Source organism: Talaromyces amestolkiae (genome assembly GCF_001896365.1).
Source record: "Talaromyces amestolkiae strain CIB chromosome Unknown scaffold3.1, whole genome shotgun sequence".
NCBI classification, from domain to species: domain Eukaryota; kingdom Fungi; phylum Ascomycota; class Eurotiomycetes; order Eurotiales; family Trichocomaceae; genus Talaromyces; species Talaromyces amestolkiae.
This window is the reverse complement of record NW_024468039.1, coordinates 430,373-443,000: the sequence shown is the minus strand read 5'-3', so window position 1 is coordinate 443,000 and position 12,628 is coordinate 430,373. Positions and strand designations below refer to the sequence as shown.

The window sequence follows — 12,628 nt, the reverse complement described above, 5'->3', positions numbered from 1 at the left end:
AAAGCGCTCATCAAACAAGCACGCTGGTGACATCTATGCAGTGCTACCATAGACGATAATCGCATTTCTTTCCAATGTAAGACGTTGGTGTATAGATGTGTTATTGATTACATTGCCCATAATGGACTATCAAAACTTTGTGTTGCGCAAATGTGAAAGCATAAGATATTCTTGTCGCTTCGTGTGCCCCCAAAGACTTCAGCAGGCGCATGGCTCATATCTAGAATCCGAACATCAAGAGAGCAGTGAGCATTTTTGTTTCCTGTCTTACGCACGACCCACGATACCCGCCTTCCTTCTTGTAGTTCCGGAATATCCTATCTATCATCAAGTGTCCTCTGGTCAAGTCATCAGGGGTTGATTTTCTAGTTGTCTCAGGTACTATGGTCCTCTGCAAATGCATCGTTGTACTTACGTGCTGCAACGTTTCCCCTGTGCCACATTTTAGTCATAGCATTTGACACATGATACGGCAAAGCGCATCTCCAGATGTCCATGTGTCTCATCTCTCCACAGTGTGATAAAAATGATGGAAGTATGTTACTCATCATATCCGTGGTTTGACAATCGTCTGAGACACTGTGAGGACGATGCTGGAAACTGCCCTAAATCTGGCTTCGTAGCGCATGAAAATTGTCCTTTCAGAAAAAGAATTGAATATTTTACATTCTTGGTAAGAGATACGCGTAAATCTTTGTTCCACTTGAGAAGCATCCGACGTCTTGTATTTGTCGTATCGCTCTATGTTCTCCGTCATGTTGGATGCGATGATTGAAGGACATGTAGAGGACGACTTCTGTCAAAAGTCTAAATTACTATAAAATATGCTACATTGGCGTTGATACATCTAAGAATAACCTGAGTAACCTAAGTCATTTTGTAAATTTGAGTCTAAGTCTGAGTACATTCAAAAGTAACAAGAAGAAAACTGCTGAAGAAGACATTCCGATCGATCTGAATGTCCCAAACGAATGGCTGGAAAAGGCGGGACCATCGAGATCGCCACGTCAACATAATACAAATGTCATACACTAAATAGGATGGAAATTGTTGCTCTTTGTATAATTCGGATTTCAAAGTTGATAGATTTCACACAGAATATCAAGATACCAGAGCTGGAGGCCGTTTTCACAGTGCTTGATTAGAAAATGGCTTCGGCACGTGCTGGGTTTGCCCTAGTTACTCCTGCCTCCCGTGGCATAGGCTTTGCCCTGGCACGACAACTTCTCGTCCATACAGATCTTCCAGTATGTGCGACAGCGCGGAGGGACTGTAATACGGTACATGATAAACTTGTTGAATCTGTTAGCTCAAAGCGAAATGCGGCGAAGAGGTTGACAGTTCTTGAGGCTGACGTCACGAGTAAGCTTGATCCTTCAAAACATAACTTCAATTGTGTTGTGTTCAAATGTTTTGAGACCGGGTGGATTTCAATCAATAACATGTCATAAGATGAGTCAAGCATATCTGAATTAGCTTCGCGCCTTCGCGAAGAGTACAGAGGTATCCCACTACGGCTAGCCCTCACTATACCGGGCATACTTCACGTGGAAAAATCACCAAGTCAAGTCAACTACGAAGATGCCCTTGAATGTTTCAAGGTCAACTCTTTAGGACCGCTATTATTGATGAAACACCTTAACACGTTCCTGCCAACAAAATCCGCTCAGCCATTCTCCACAGATTCTTCTTTGGCATCAGAAGAAGAACCTCCTTTCAAATTTCCTTCACACGCTATCTACGCCATGATGGCAGCACGCGTAGGATCCATATCCGACAATTCACTAGGCGGCTGGTACTCATACCGTGCCAGCAAATCAGCCGTCTTCCAACTCGCCAAAACGTTTGATCTGTATCTGAGGACGCGCAGCGGAGAGAAAGCTTTGGCGGTAGCCCTACATCCGGGCACGGTGCGAACAGATTTTACGCGCGATTATTGGAAGTCTAGTAAGCATGTGTTGGATCCGGATGATGCTGCGGTGAAGTTATTGCAAGTTCTTTGTGGGATCCCTCCGGGGCTGAAGGATGGGAGAGGGCGGTGTTGGGATTGGAAAGGGGAAGAGGTATTGCCATGAAAATTAAAGCTGTTCTTTTGCCCTAATCACGTCAAAAATATGAATATCTCGTAAATTTTAAACATTTGTGTGCAACAACACAGCGAAGAAATCGATGTAGGATGTATGGCGCTATTCCCGATACGGTAACCAGCTGGTCTGACGATGCTCGGAATATCCATCTTGGGCAATTTCAGGACGAGATCTCGGTAAAATGTATCTGAAAATAGAAATATTCTATGTTTAAATGTCTCTTCTCGGACACAAGACGGATTTTGAATGGATTTAAATTCCAGTGTAAACGTCTAAAGTCCGCTTTCTCCTGCCAATGTCCCTCCTTCCATGAAAAGGTAGATAAAGATGGGAGATATAAGTAGCAAGCATTTCCCACTGCCTGGTTCTGGTATGATCATAAGTGTCAAATTGATTTAGTCTAATTTAGCAACCATGAATTCACCAGCTCAACACTCTCTTGCCGGAAAACCCATTGGCCTTAATGGCCTTGGACTAATGCGTAAGTCAAACCATGTATTCGTTTTTTATGGCGTCTCTTTTTCTCCATTTTCATCAGGTACATTACCTTGTATGACAATATATTAAGGAAACAACAGGTCTGTCATGGCACATCGCACCACTCCCCGACTCCCAAACGTTCCCTATCCTCAAAACTGCCCTCACAGCCGGCATGACCGTCTGGAACGGCGCAGACTTTTACGGTACACCGGAAAACAACTCCTTGCATCTAATCAACCGCTACCTGACCGCCCATCCCGAAGATGCCGATAAATTCGTGCTATGTATCAAAAGCGGTCTTCTTGATCATGCAACATTCAAAATGGATTGTTCACCGGAAGGACTGCGCGTATTTGCGCATCGGTCACTAGAAATTTTGAGGGGAACTTTGACCAAAATAGATATCTTTGGGCTTTCACGTGTTGATCCTAATGTTCCTGTGGAAGAGAGCGTGAAAGCGCTTGCGCAGCTACGAGACGAAGGGAAGATTGGCGGCATACAGCTTACCGAAGTCAAGGCAGAGACTATCCGACGCGCAGCAAGCGTGACCAAAATTGACATGGTCGAAGCCGAAATCAGTCTTTGGTCTACCGAAGTCTTTAGTAACGGAGTGGCAGAGGCATGTGCTGAACATGGCATAGTTCTGGTCGCGCACACTCCTCTGGGAGGTGGTATTCTGACTGGGAAGTACGAATCATGGGACGATCTTCCCGCCATAATGAAACTCCGACCCCGGTTTGTGCCTGAGAATTTTGAGAATAACGTCAAACTGATCAAAAAGGTCAAGGAAATGGCAAGCTCAAAGGGGTGTACTCCAGCTCAATTGGCGTTGTCATGGGTTAAGAAGAAGGGTACTGAGCCGGGGATGCCAGTCATAGTGCCAATTGCCGGTGCAAGGGCTCCGGAGACGGTTTTGGAGAATGTGCAAGATGCCGAGTTGACTGATGCCGATATGAAGCAAATTCAGGATATACTGCAGTCGTTTCCGGTGCAGGGTGATAGATGGCCGGCAGGGCCTGCAAAGCTCAATGAGTACTGAGTCTTAGTATATGAAACTCTTCAAATGATGTCTCTATACAATATCTCATCGGTGAAGCAATAATCTTCAACACAATCTATGCTATAAACAGAGAAAGAATTCATCCTCATCTATGCACGATCGGAGATGTTCTTATCCGAAGTAAATCAGCCGGGAAATGGCGGCTATCAACGGTTGTTTGAGACCCCGCAGTCAAAATCTCCTCTCCGAATCTTCTGGGTGAAAACTGTCAATCAAGAACAGTCGCCTTGTGTAATATGAGCTTATTGTTGAGCTTGCACGGTAGAATATATATTGTCTTTGCATTTTTTGTATGTACTTTCGATTTGTTTCAGGCGCACGCGCAGTCATGTCGGTCACACCAGAAATAACCGATGCTCAACTGGAAGAGATCTATCAATTCGCAATCGACCTCGGCAAAAAAGCCGGTGCAAGGTTGATGGATGGTATACATGCGAGAATCGGCGGTACCATATCGGATATATCGTCGAATGTTGCGAGCAATGCGAATGTGACCAGTAACCTGGCTTTTCAAGAGAAGGATAATGCTGTTGATATCGTTACGCAGGTTGATGAGGGTTAGTCTTGTTCCCTACTGTTTTCGCTAGAGCCGATCTTATGAAGAGAGTAAGGCAGGCCGGTGCATAGTTTACTGAAAAAAATACAGATGGTAGGATTCCGAATTTTGGTTTTCTATTTGACCCCATACAGATTGTCTGATCCTGTCTAGTGGAACGATTCATACATGAAGCCATCTCGGCCAGATATCCGGCTCATAAGTTTGTGACCACTTCATATACCAATTCAATCAAAGACCAGGCACTAACTTCGTCTTTTCAACAGATTCATCGGCGAAGAAACCTATGCAAAAACCTCATCCTCCGCTCGCGAATACCTCATAACCTCCGATCCCACATGGTGCGTCGATCCTCTTGACGGCACAGTCAACTACACACATATGTTCCCCATGTTCTGCGTGAGCATCGCTTTCCTCGTCGGCGGCAAACCGGTCATCGGCGTAATATACGCCCCAATGCTAAATCAACTCTTCTCATCGTGCCTTGGCCGCGGTGCGTGGCTAAATGAAACGACCCGTTTACCCTTGATCAGGAACGCAAAGGATGGCAACGTCACGAACGATAACAAAGATAACTACGGCGTTCCGCCTATACCTGACAACGCCCCGAGTAAATGCATCTTCTCGTGCGAGTGGGGGAAGGATCGTCGAAACGTTCCCGGAGGCAACCTACGAAAGAAGATTAACAGTTTCGTGAACATGGCAGCTGAGAAGGGTGGGGATAATGCTGATGGCTTGAGGGGGATGGTGCACGGTGTGAGGAGTTTGGGAAGTGCGACTTTGGATCTAGCGTATACGGCTATGGGTTCGTTGGATATCTGGTGGGAGGGCGGATGCTGGGAGTGGTTTGTCCTCTTCTGCACTCTCCGTTGGTTTCGCTAATCAATTTCTCGTAATGGTTAGGGACGTCGCTGCAGGCGTTGCGATTCTGTTAGAAGCTGGAGGGTTGGTGACCACAGCCAATCCACCGAAAGATCCAGACACGGCGAACATTGAAGATGTCAGGCTGGGCAGTCGTTTGTATTTGGCCATTAGGTTTTTTTTTTCCTCTATTCGGTCCCCGTATAACGTGATTTACTAATATTTGAAAATGATAGGCCCGCTGGACCTTCTGCAACAGAAACCGGACGACAGTCGCAGGAACGTGCCGTACGCGAAGTGTGGAAACGAGTCAACCATCTCGACTATAGCAGACCAGGGGCTTAAATGAATACCCAGTCCTAAATTTTTTGCAGCTGTACGTGATAATGTCTAGATGCACATATTTCATCGTAATATATAGATAATTCATCGCTTTTGGACAACCCCAGATGTTGGAGTGGCTCTCCCCACATAGAACCTAACTTCGAATCGCCACTGCAAGACTCAACTGATGTCATGACATTTGATAATGTTGAGCTATTATAGACGATAGGTCGGCTTCGGTCAGTATATATTTCGTTTGGTATTGTAATGAGATGCGGTCGATTCATCCACACGCATATAATTCTCACGACGTCGGGACTTTTTATATTGTACGTTTACATCTACACTATCTCCATTTATGATCGGATTCCATAGCAAGTATGAGGTCTCATTACAGATTTGTTTTAGTCGCCATAATTATATCAGTAGTAGCCCAGCCGGCAAACTTACATGTATCAGTATGTTAAGCGAACGCCCCCGAGGCCGACTGTTATCGGTTTCTAGAAAGGCAATGGACGGTCATCTGATAACGGCCTGTCCGGAATTTTTGATCTCTTGTATCATTCGATGCTATTATGCAGCTGTTTCAATATCATTGCGTAATATCGGTTCCTCCCAGCAGCCACGCCTGGACCATGTCAACTGACGACTATATAATAGCCACGCATGAAACTAGTAGCTTAAGATGGTTGAATTTTATCTTCTAAGTGAACTCTGCCAGGAAAAAAAACCTACATTACTTCAAGAAACCAATTGATATATATTCCTAAATCTGACCAAAGAACACATCATGAAGTCCCTAAGCAAACATCTCCCACACTTCACCGGCTCCTCAGACCAAAAACAATACCACCAAGGTGTGCGCAGCACCCTAAACCCAGACGACTCCAACATGAACACCATGGACAACAGCAGCGACACCAAGCAACAGAAAAAACCACTATGGGGCATGCACAGACAAGGAAAATCTCAGCAACAGCCCCGCAAAACGAGCACAGGCTCCTTCTCTGATGACGATATAGCTGCCTTGCCGGTCGAAAAGCAGCTTGAGACTGATTACGATCAGACGGGTCATTTGGTACCTGACACGGAGCATTTTACGAGTGAGCAAGATATGGTTGAGGCTAGTAATGAAGAGTTTCATCATCCGACGATGTGAGGATGGTACTTGTTTCAACATGGACTGTTTTGTCTCAAAATGCTGCGTCTATCAGATTGAATGTTTAATCTAATGAACTAATCGCCAATTAGTATCCATATTTAAAAAGGGGATTTAAGAAATTAATCTGTCATTTCATTTACTCAAAGTCATATCATCTAGTCATCTGTGACGATTAATGCTTAGTGCTGTTTTACTGTACATCGAACTGGGTGTGTTGTTTGCAATAGCCGTGCATACAAAACCGTCAAGTAGTATCAGTCCAATCAGTCTGATTTCTTCCTAGAAGCCAAAAACTCCACAGTCGCAATTCCAAACTGTACCGTGGCAATCGCAAATCGAAGCAGTTGAATCTTCAACGATAGGCGTGGCACCGCCTCCTTGAGTTCTTCTCCGAAGCGAAAGCGCGTGGGGTTTTCGTATACGCCTGTACGAATTTTCTTTGCTACAGCCAGTCCAGCAATGAAGCCATCTTCGTGGAACGCGAATCCCATCCAGGCACCTGCAAAGCTGATGTTGTCAGACTTATTCAGCAGATCCAGGTGGCGTGATGCTTGGACAGCTGCGGAGGAAATGATGGGCAGGTAGTATGTGCGCTGGCATTGGATTGCTTCGGGCTTTTGGAGTGGGTTCAGGGTGACGATCACTCGACCGGGGCTTCCGGGTCGTCCGGGAAAGGGGATTGATTGCAAGCGGTTCATGTCGTTATGCACACAGATCTGTCGCTTGCTGTAGTAGCTCTTTGAAAGGAGACGCTCGGTTTGCTCATCATTTCCAAAGTCGACTTTCGCGCGTACTCGATTGTCTTCCATGCTCGGTATCACGGCGTTCCAAGCTGCTTGGGCGGATTTCTTGGCTGGGAGGACCTGGAAGAGAGTTAGAAGAGAGAAGTATCAGTTTCTGGAATATAATACTTACCGTGGGGTCAAGATGCAACGCAACGTCGTTTCGGCTCGTCTGGAAAGAACCAAGTATTTGCTTCTCAAGAACAGTGGCATCGTCTCCCAGTAGGTCCAGTGCTTGGTTTGCATGGACTGCTAAGACCACATGATCAAAATTCTCTACAGAGCCATCCATGAAAACAAGCGATACGGATCCGTCAGTTTCGCGTCGTACACGGCGGATTTTCGTCTCGAGGTGAACATGATGGTTCTTTGGGAGAGTGCGTAAAAAGGCATCGACATATGACTTTGAGCCATTCTTCACTGTTGTCCATTTGAGGCTCTCGGTGATAGTATTCAAGAGTCCGTGTGTTGACCTAGCAATGTCAGTCATTTGCCCCTCATAGTACGTTGAATGAAGAGCTCACATGAAGTGAATTAGGGCTTCTGCAGGATAGTCCTCAAAAACATCCGCCATCGACATGCACCAGATAGCAGCGACATCAGCAATCAGGTAGTATTTCTTGAACTGCTCCGAATATCCTTTGCGATCCAAGTACTCGCCAATGGACTCCAGTCGGTCATTCGTACCAGCCTTGTCATGTCGAGACTTGTGTGACTTTTCGGCAAAGATGTCGGTTGCACAGAAGTTGAAGCGCATTATGTCAAACATGAAGCGCCAGAACCATGGGCTGAATAGTCGAGTCCAGCTGCCGATGAAGTTCCAGAGAGACGTGCTGCCCCATGCCATGGGACCATTTTGCTCTGTAACGCTAGTCGACATGTCTGTTGCTATCATGGCGACATCCAAGTCTGCTAGGAAGGTTGAGAAACCCGCTGTGAAAGGGTGAGTGATTTCCTATTACGGCTCCGGGAGGATGAGATGGTCAACATACGATAGCAATCATCCTGCATGGCAATAAAGCCTGTATCCACTGTGACCACAATCCCATTGTTTATGATTGTGTGAGAATGTGCGTGTCCACCAAGCTGAGTATCAGCATCATAGATGTGGACTTCATGATCAGTATCACGTAGTCCCCAAAGACACGCGATTCCGGATACACCACCACCGACAACGGCAATTCGTGCCTTGGATTTCTGTAGAAACTCAAACATCTTCGAGATGGGATGTCACTTCGCGTTTTTGACTAGTCGAACGAATGAAAATAGAGGCAACAAAAGCGAGGCTGGAGACAACGCGAGAGATGACAGGAGTTGGGGTAGAGAGGTGGTAGAGACGAGGTGAAAAAGAGGAAAGAATCGAGGAGAGGACTTAACATTATGTACTCTGGGGAGTTTGATCAAAAACAATCCGTACCGCGCAGCACCGACCAAAACATCGTGCCTATCAGCATTTTTGATATTAGATCAGGCAAAGACTGCAAGTTTGTGCCCCATTTCGCGGCTTAGTGATATCTATCCAATGACAAAGACCTTGAAGAGTAAAAAATGAACAGGTGCAGCATTTTCTGAGATCCGGATATGACCACCAGGAAGAAGGGCTTTGCCGAAAATACTTTTCTTTGTATGCCAGTGTTTCGTGGGACAGGAATTCCGGGATATAGCTACAATCGTCACATCTTTTTGAAGATATTCAGCAGATTTTTCCGGTGCTTGAGGAATATCATGACGCCATATTCACTCATACCCAGGACACCAAGCAGAATCCTTCTCCGGCGGTATTAGAGCAGGAGTATTGAGTTATTTTAAGGGAATTATGCTAATGCCTAGTGGCAATACAAGCCTTGGGGCTTTGGGATGGAAAGAGCGCTGAAGAATCTTTTCTGGCCTAACCCCCAACCCCTGTCTCTGGTAACTTCCGATCATTATTTCAAACCCCTTTATTTCACTGGTGCCAATCAGCATATTTTCTGCAGGAGATTACCAATCAGCTGGAAGTGCGCCCTAGCCCCTAGTCTTCCCCGCCAATTTGATACAAACTCCTATATTGAGGCTTGCTCCTGATATCTTCTAATCGTCCGACAAGAAAGAGATAAGGCGCTTCTGGAATCAGGGCCTCAAGGAGTTTAGAACAGGAAATTGTCGAATGAACTGGTCCGGATCGAAATGCTGCAGGTGCTTATCATAATTAGTTGCGTTGCAAATCGTACTAGACGTAACCCCTTACCAACGGCTTTCGTTATGACGCACTTTCACAGGCTGTAATGAGTATATACATTACGTCTATCATGCTTTACCATGTTTGTATAGCTTATCTCACGGCCGCGCAACCTATCGACACAACCAGAAGCATAATCTCAATCACCGCTCCCATCTCCAGATCCTGCATGAGACTTCGTGCAGAGTAATTCTGATCATTGTCCATATTTCATGCGTTGTCACATCGGGCTAAACTGCAAGACATTTTGCTTCTAAGTTGTGGTTTGTTGGCATGGTGTGGCCTGCTCCCTTCTCTATCTTATAGATTGCTTACATCGATGAGATACAAAACATCCCTTCCCTCTATTCGAGAAATAGCCATAAATTTGACTCTTGTCTCAGACAACGGTATTTATACTGAGAGGTCTTTGCAATAATGTTGTGCTCATCAAAAGGACCAGCAATCGATGTGTGAAGTCGATCTGCAACGATTTGAGGGCAAAGGGATAGCTTTACAAATTAAGACAAGGAGACGCCGCTTGTCGCCAATCAAGAAACAATTTCTCCTGAATCGAAGAATCTTACGCGAAAATTCAATGACTGAGTTACAAGCTATTGCAGAGACTGATATCAATATACGCAAATGGGCTAACTTGAGTCTATGCTTAGCAAGACTACAAGTCACAAGAATCATTGAGAGGAGATGAGCTTTTTATGGAAATACATTTTTATTTCAATGCCAGTTCGTTGCACTAGGTATAATTTATACCGACTACGGTGTATGTCTTACAATTGTTGACAATTCCTATCTATTCAGAATATATACTATAGGAGATTTCGGGCTAGGGCAAAACAATCCGAACCCTAATGAATCCAAGCCTCGAGATGAATCAATATAAAACGAAAAGCAAATTTGGCCACCAGCGATATTATATGTATGCCCTCATGTAGCAAATATTTTTCTCCTATAGTCGTCGAAATAATCAACCTCCGCCAACGATGCCCAAGATTCGCTCTCTCACGACTGTGGTCAAGTTGGCGTACAAGTATCTCAATGTTAACCCAAAACCGCAGTTCTGATGTACGTACTGATCCAGAAAACTCCCTAAGTTGGTCGAGACCTCCACCCGCTTAAAACAGGTATATTTTTGTAAAAAGAACTTGTTATTGACCTGATATTTTGTGCCTTTGATGGATGATGAGCCTGATACTTCGCCGCTCATTTTTAAAAGGAAGATTGCTCGGACAAGTGTCACACAAGACCATAACATCCACAGTAAGAGCGAAGCCGCAAACTTTGATGGTCTCAAAATCCAGATTCTCCTCTTTTCGATACTAGTGTTGGAAGTACTCGATGTGACGCCCGGTGTGTGGCAAGTACGGTAATGCGAATCAGCTGCACATTTAAACAGTTGAATGAACGCTTCTGGTTCGGCAGCATCTGTACAAGCTGTTCGTCGCTCTTCATTTTTGTGGAGCAGGGCTTCGTGCAGGAATGTGTCTATGGAGGGCCAAGCTAGCGCGGTGGCGTAGAATTTGGGTGTGAAGACGGATATGCTGTAGCAGGGTGATTTTTGGTCAGCGGTTGGTGTACTAAAAGTTATCTTCAGATTGGAGTCGCTGAGGTCACAAAGACGAAGACGGAATTCCTTTGTAGATGCTTTCATAATCTGTTGGAGATAGTCTGTGAAGATCTCTCGGATGCATCTAATACGTGATGTTAGTTGTGTTAAAGCTGATTTTGGTCTTGTATAGTGCGATATTTTGAAGAGAGTGCGTACCGTTCAGCCGGAGTACTATGCCGAGGAAACACTTTCCCATCAGGTTCAGGTCGGTCTCGAATCTTCAATTTGTTCTTTCGATACAGCGTGAATGCCTGATAAAGTGTCCGTGGCTCTGTTATAAGGCGACATTAGCCGACTTCAACATTGGAGAGAAGACCACTCACGAATAAGAGGTCCACTCAAGCACCACGACGCCAGAAAAGCGAACCTATAAGGAGCCGAGACTCGCGACGTGACTAAAGGCTTTGAGACCGACCAAACACGAGCTACCAGCTTCGGACGCCGTTGTGATGTCAGCAGCGTGATGGTGATATCGACAGTATCCGCTGCATCGAGCGATGTCCCCGGTGGAAACGAATCTAGCGTAGATATCGAATAGAAACCATGCATCGAGTTAAAGGGAGACACATGGAAATCCTTTGGCCATGTTTGATGAAACTTTTTTGTTTGCTTCTTCGTTGGGGTATTGAGTATATCGCTGTCGTCAGCTTCAGGAACTATCCACACCTTTCGCTCGGCAAAATTGTTGTTCGCTTCGATGATCATCAGATCAAGTCGTTCGTCAGCAGTGTACAGATACCAAAAGGATGCTTGGTCGGACATGTATCCTATGAATCGCGGTGACGTGMCCAGCCATACTGTGGGATATTTTGTCGGATCGTATTGCTGGCAAAATCTATGGGTTAGCCATGAGAGAGGACAATGTCATTATTTGTATATAGAACCAAAGTTTATACCTTGGATTCAAGATACCGATCAAGCTTATAGCTCAGACCATGTTCATCGTCACCTCGGTGGAGATGATCCCGGGGGTCAATTCGAAGCCATGCTCTACGCCACCATGGCCTAGTCTCATTATTGATCGCCGCGAACCAATTTGGCTTGCAATTCCTGACGGGTACTGCAGTTATGAGAAAGTTATACGAGAATGAGTGGACTTTGGGGAGTAGTCGCGTATGAGAAGTGCGTCCTGAGAACACGAGAGCTTCGTCGTTATGGAAGGAATGTCGAGTCTCAAGGTCATCAGGAAGAGTATCGTGCTCGCTATACCACTTGGACTTTCTGATGGTCTTTGACAAACTCCAAAGGACGAGGGTAACAAGACTAGTGCTCAAGGATAGACAGCTAATCCAGCTGTAAACACTATCCATCACTATAACCAACTCCATGGTCACCCTAGTTGACAAAAGTTTATTGAAATAATCATCAGACGAAACAGAAATGACAGTAATAGAAATAACAATGAAGAATCCTTTCTACTTATACAACCCACTCCTTTGGCAATTTCGGCATATCACATATGTGATGGGATGGTTACTCTTACATACAAAGA

The 12,628-nt window shown here is 45.2% G+C and overlaps 5 protein-coding genes across 5 annotated transcripts; 3 read left to right on the top strand and 2 right to left on the bottom strand.

Annotated features, from left to right (window-relative positions):
* Positions 1-2,501: 2,501 nt before the first annotated feature.
* On the top strand, positions 2,502-3,606 carry BHQ10_002201 (uncharacterized protein; the record flags this gene model as incomplete). The annotated part of the gene is made up of 2 exons (XM_040874322.1): positions 2,502-2,568; positions 2,666-3,606. 2 exons carry the CDS (start codon positions 2,502-2,504, stop codon positions 3,604-3,606), a joined length of 1,008 nt encoding a protein of 335 aa, XP_040730706.1.
* Positions 3,607-3,955: 349 nt separating this feature from the next.
* BHQ10_002200 (uncharacterized protein) lies at positions 3,956-5,389 on the top strand (the record flags this gene model as incomplete). Its single annotated transcript, XM_040874321.1, has 5 exons — positions 3,956-4,184; positions 4,337-4,385; positions 4,450-5,028; positions 5,087-5,218; positions 5,281-5,389. The coding sequence occupies 5 exons, from the start codon at positions 3,956-3,958 to the stop codon at positions 5,387-5,389; spliced, it is 1,098 nt and encodes a 365-aa protein (XP_040730705.1).
* Positions 5,390-6,158: 769 nt separating this feature from the next.
* Positions 6,159-6,527, top strand: BHQ10_002199 (uncharacterized protein; the record flags this gene model as incomplete). The annotated part of the gene is made up of 1 exon (XM_040874318.1): positions 6,159-6,527. The coding sequence occupies one exon, from the start codon at positions 6,159-6,161 to the stop codon at positions 6,525-6,527; it is 369 nt and encodes a 122-aa protein (XP_040730704.1).
* Positions 6,528-6,793: 266 nt separating this feature from the next.
* Positions 6,794-8,527, bottom strand: BHQ10_002198 (uncharacterized protein; the record flags this gene model as incomplete). The annotated part of the gene is made up of 4 exons (XM_040874317.1): positions 6,794-7,393; positions 7,446-7,785; positions 7,837-8,245; positions 8,305-8,527. The coding sequence occupies 4 exons, from the start codon at positions 8,525-8,527 to the stop codon at positions 6,794-6,796; spliced, it is 1,572 nt and encodes a 523-aa protein (XP_040730703.1).
* Positions 8,528-10,494: 1,967 nt separating this feature from the next.
* On the bottom strand, positions 10,495-11,898 carry BHQ10_002197 (uncharacterized protein; the record flags this gene model as incomplete). Its single annotated transcript, XM_040874316.1, has 3 exons — positions 10,495-11,218; positions 11,293-11,407; positions 11,460-11,898. The coding sequence occupies 3 exons, from the start codon at positions 11,896-11,898 to the stop codon at positions 10,495-10,497; spliced, it is 1,278 nt and encodes a 425-aa protein (XP_040730702.1).
* Between the last annotated feature and the right edge of the window lie 730 nt (positions 11,899-12,628).